Source organism: Lactuca sativa, chromosome 4 (genome assembly GCF_002870075.4).
Source record: "Lactuca sativa cultivar Salinas chromosome 4, Lsat_Salinas_v11, whole genome shotgun sequence".
In the NCBI taxonomy this organism is placed as follows: Eukaryota; Viridiplantae; Streptophyta; class Magnoliopsida; order Asterales; family Asteraceae; genus Lactuca; species Lactuca sativa.
The window spans coordinates 55,639,081-55,643,475 of record NC_056626.2 but is presented as its reverse complement, the minus strand read 5'-3'; the positions used below and the strand labels follow the sequence as shown (position 1 = coordinate 55,643,475).

The following is a 4,395-nucleotide window of genomic DNA, read 5'->3' as shown; positions in this document are numbered from 1 at the left end:
ACATAACATATCCCCGAGAGTCTAAATGGTCTGCTCGCTCTAGTCGCGGTCTGCTGATGATGTGCTGAAATTCAACCTCGTGCCCAGTTCCTCATGGAACTTCTTCCAGAAACGGGAGGCGAACCTAACATCACGGTCTGAAACAATAGAGACCGGAACCCCATGGAGAGCAACGATCTTGCGAAATGGATCCGTAATGAATGCAGAGTCAAAACTAGAACGGATATGATGAACATGATGCATTGATGCTACCAAAACAGCTCCAAAAAATGTCCAAATTGACGTTAAATGGGACCGTAATGAATACAAAGTCAAAAGGTCAAGAAAGGCGGGTGTTTTCAACATTTAATGAGGATATTGGTGAGAGTAACACTTCTAGAGGGGTTTCAAATTATAGAAGTGCCCCTAACTCACCTTCACGAGTTCAAGTTTTGATATACATGAACAATTATTAAAAAAAAATGAAGAATCCAACTATGTGTGAGTTTTGATATACATGAACAATTATTAAAAATAATAATAATAATAAATGAAGAATCCAACTATGTGCGAGGTACGTTACAACACATTTTGTTGCCAAGTCATTTTTAACGGGTTAAATGTAAAAAATAACAACATGCTTGTATTGATTTGTTTATTTTAGCTAATACAAAATTTGGAATAACATTGATGTCCTGGAACATACTATGATTTAGATTCTTTTTTCCTGAAATTAGCATCCTACTATCAACATTACAATGTGAAACTAGCATCCTATTATCAACATTACGATGTTTTATTTAGTCACAATGGTGAAATCATCAAATATGGAATTAAATATACTAGGACATCTATTTTAGTTATATATATTGGGAATGTTAAGTTAGCCAACCCTCACTACCCCTACACCTTCAAAATGCCCCATTAGTTGTATTATCATTAAAAACCTTATATTTGTTCATTATTTTGCAAGAAATTAAGAATGTTATATTAAATTTGAGAAATTATTTTTTTTCCGGTTAAGGAAGGTTAGACTTTTCCACCCTTATCATACGTGACTATATTAGTTATATTTTCCCTCTTGTCACATATACATATATATGGCATCAACATATAGATTTTCCTAATGACCATGCTTTTCAATCATTGGTTCATTTATTTCTTGTAATAAAGGAAAATCATAAAGGATGTGACATGTTTTCAATTAGGCAAACATGTTAAAAATCCAGTTAGTAGAGTTGAGTGTGTTGTTAAATATGTTTTTGATTTTGTAATTCCGATTTGTTGACATTTCCAGTTTTGAGTGTTAATACAATAAATCATTATGCCATTTTTTGGATCATTATCCTTATTTCATGTGGGTGTATCTGCTTCGTCAGATATTTGATGCTTTAATTTTCATGCTTATTTTAAAAACTAGTTTGGATGTAAAGGCATTTTAGTATAATCCTTCATCTCTTCCCTCTATGATTGTTTTGACTCAAAGGAAATGCAAGTTCGTTTTTCATTCCCAAAAATATTACAACAAAATGATAAATCTGAAAGCATGATCTGTACAATTATTAATGTTATATACATTCTTCTTTTGTAAGCACAACTTGCCCAACATATTAGGTAGAGGCTTTGCACATGATTACACATCTTCTAAACGTCCTCCCTCCAAAATAATTTAAAACAGCATACCATTTCCAAACTCTATACAAACAACCATCACAATCTCACCTTTGTATATTTGGATGTCTATGTTAAGTTCAAATTTTATGCAGTAGAGTAGAATTGTTATAAATGTTTTAAATCGAACCAAAACTAATTTTAAGCGTTCCCAAGAATTTTTAGTCTTCTTCAACAATGATTTATGGTCATTTTAGTCTTTTTAAACAATATATAATTCCTACCGTGTGTAAATATATATATGAAAAAGAAGATCAAAGCTATATACAAAATCAAATGAACTAGAACCTTTATGTATATATATTTGGTGACATATCAAAAAGCAACCCAACAATTCATATGCATAATTGTCTATATGCCTTTGTGCATCTAATTAATAATCAAATTTGAAATCTTAGTTTACATATATAGCTTTCTAAAAACGAGCTTTTCTTTCTTGGATCTTAGATAAGGCTTCATCTGCTCATATCGTCACTTTTCTGCATATCAAATAGCCAAGATGATGTGTAATATGAGAATTTTAATTTAAAACCATCTCAATATATAACATAAGATAATAATATTATTAGAGATGTAAATATATATAATTTAAAAGAGATTACCAAATGATCTTTTGCAATGAACAATGGCTTCGTGAACTGATGTTTCATTGTAATCACACAATTTGTTTTTCGAACATGAAAAACGAGATCCATATGATGAGTTGTGACTCCAACTCTTCGTTCTTCGGAATGTGGTATTGTCACCTTCGATTCTCTTGTTCGTTCGCTCATTTGTAAGCACAAAAGATGGCAAACAAACCGGATTTGTCGAACTGTCCACAATTCTTGTACTTTTTCGTGGTAAAAGCAAGCTAAAACACTTTCCAAGTATCCTTTTTGAAGATACACGCAAATTCGCTATAAGTTGACTGTAACTTTTTGTAGTTTTTGAAGGATTCTTGGGTGGAAAGTGAACTAGAGGTGTCGCAGGAGTCGAGTATACCCTTATCTGACTGACAGATCTAGGAATGATATGTCCATTGAAAAAGATTTCATCGGCATGTACAAGATTCGGGATTGAAAATGGAAGATCAAAATGAAAATCTTGGGATTCTTCGTGGAATCTTTGTGAATTAACAAAGGAGTCTGTGCTTTCTTGTTTACTGTAGTGTTCGTCGGTGTTGTTGAAGATTTCGTCGAGGGAAGGATTTTGATTGATTAACCAAGAGTAGGAGAAGCTTTCTATGGTGAGAGGTTGGGAGGTTTCCATGGTGTTCGTTGGAAGAATAATAGTTTTGACATATGATCATGAAAGACCATTTATATAGGCGAAAATGTGTTCTTTTTTAGGTTTTCTATTATTATTCTATATTGATTTTATATATAAGTTATAATGTTTTTTAATTCAAGTTTAACATGAATATATCATTTTATAAAAGATAATTGATTACGTCAAAAAACATAAAGCGGCTAATATGAATAAATAGAGATCCAGTATTAAACAATAAATAGTAACAATGGTTTTAAAATACAAAAGGTAATGTTTCAAAACAATAAAATACAAATAAATATGTTATTATAAAAACAACTTAGAATTTTTGTGTCTCTTTGTCATACCCATGAACCAAAGTTGACAAAAATATATTTTACAGAAAGTAACCTTTTGACTTCTATTATTAGCTTATCACGAGTTGTAAAATACATCATACTATTTTTTTAAATATTTTTAAAGACAATATTTGGTTAAGTATTTAGTATATTAAAAATATTCAATTATTGATAAAATAATTTATTATAAAAATGGAATAATTTGTCTATTAATTACAATCAAATGGCTAATAATTAGTAATGATTATTATGTATTAAAAAAAAAAAAAAAAAAAAAAAACCTAGTTTTCAGTCATGGGTTTATCTAGTTTTTGGGTCCTAAATTTATTTGTAATAAATGATCAAAACACTTAGCGGTATCATTTTTCACAAGACCGTGAATTTATATACAAATAAACTCTTAATCTACTCCTCTACTCCTAATTTATATATATTTCTTTTACAACAATACTTGAATTACTCACAATCTATAACTAAAGCTCATCTTTAACATCATTTGATAGTTGATATCTTTAAGCTACAAACTCTTTGATACAAATTACATAATATCACTTTTGATCAAAGGTGATTTCACATGCTCAACTAATAGTGTATAAATATACATGTTTTATTTGTAAAAGTAATTTATTGTTGAAGGGCAAAAACATTTTATTTCCTCCCTCACTAATACTAACTTCATATTTCCTTCTTATTTCCCTTTTCCTCCCCCATTTAATAGTAACACCATATTTCCCTCTTATTTTCCTTTTTATAAACCTATCATCCTTGATTGGTTGTGTTCGTTGATTTGCATATATAGATAAAAAATTATTATTAAAATATACGTGAAAAAAAATATTAATATACACTATTTTATAATAATTAGAGTTCAATGAACTCTCAAATTATCATTTTGCTCTTTATAAAATTCTATGGTTATTTTATTATAATACATTGAATTTTACAAAATTCCAGTCAAACCTTTTGTTACTTAAATCATTTATTTGGCAATCACTTTATATTATTTTTTTTCTTATTTAATAGTTTAATGGTCATTAAATTTTATATCTATTGAACACAAGACATCTTATTATTGTTGTCAACTAGAAATCACTTTTCATACTATCACTCCATTAAACTATATATTGTGTATGTTCTTACAACTTATATCTATTTT

At 29.2% G+C, this 4,395-nt stretch overlaps 1 protein-coding gene across 1 annotated transcript; it reads right to left on the bottom strand.

Annotated features, from left to right (window-relative positions):
* Positions 1-1,927: 1,927 nt before the first annotated feature.
* LOC111878553 (probable membrane-associated kinase regulator 6) lies at positions 1,928-2,925 on the bottom strand (the record flags this gene model as incomplete). Its single annotated transcript, XM_023875071.3, has 2 exons — positions 1,928-2,129; positions 2,253-2,925. Coding segments are annotated over 2 exons (681 nt in total), but the record flags the coding sequence as incomplete, so codon positions are not given.
* Between the last annotated feature and the right edge of the window lie 1,470 nt (positions 2,926-4,395).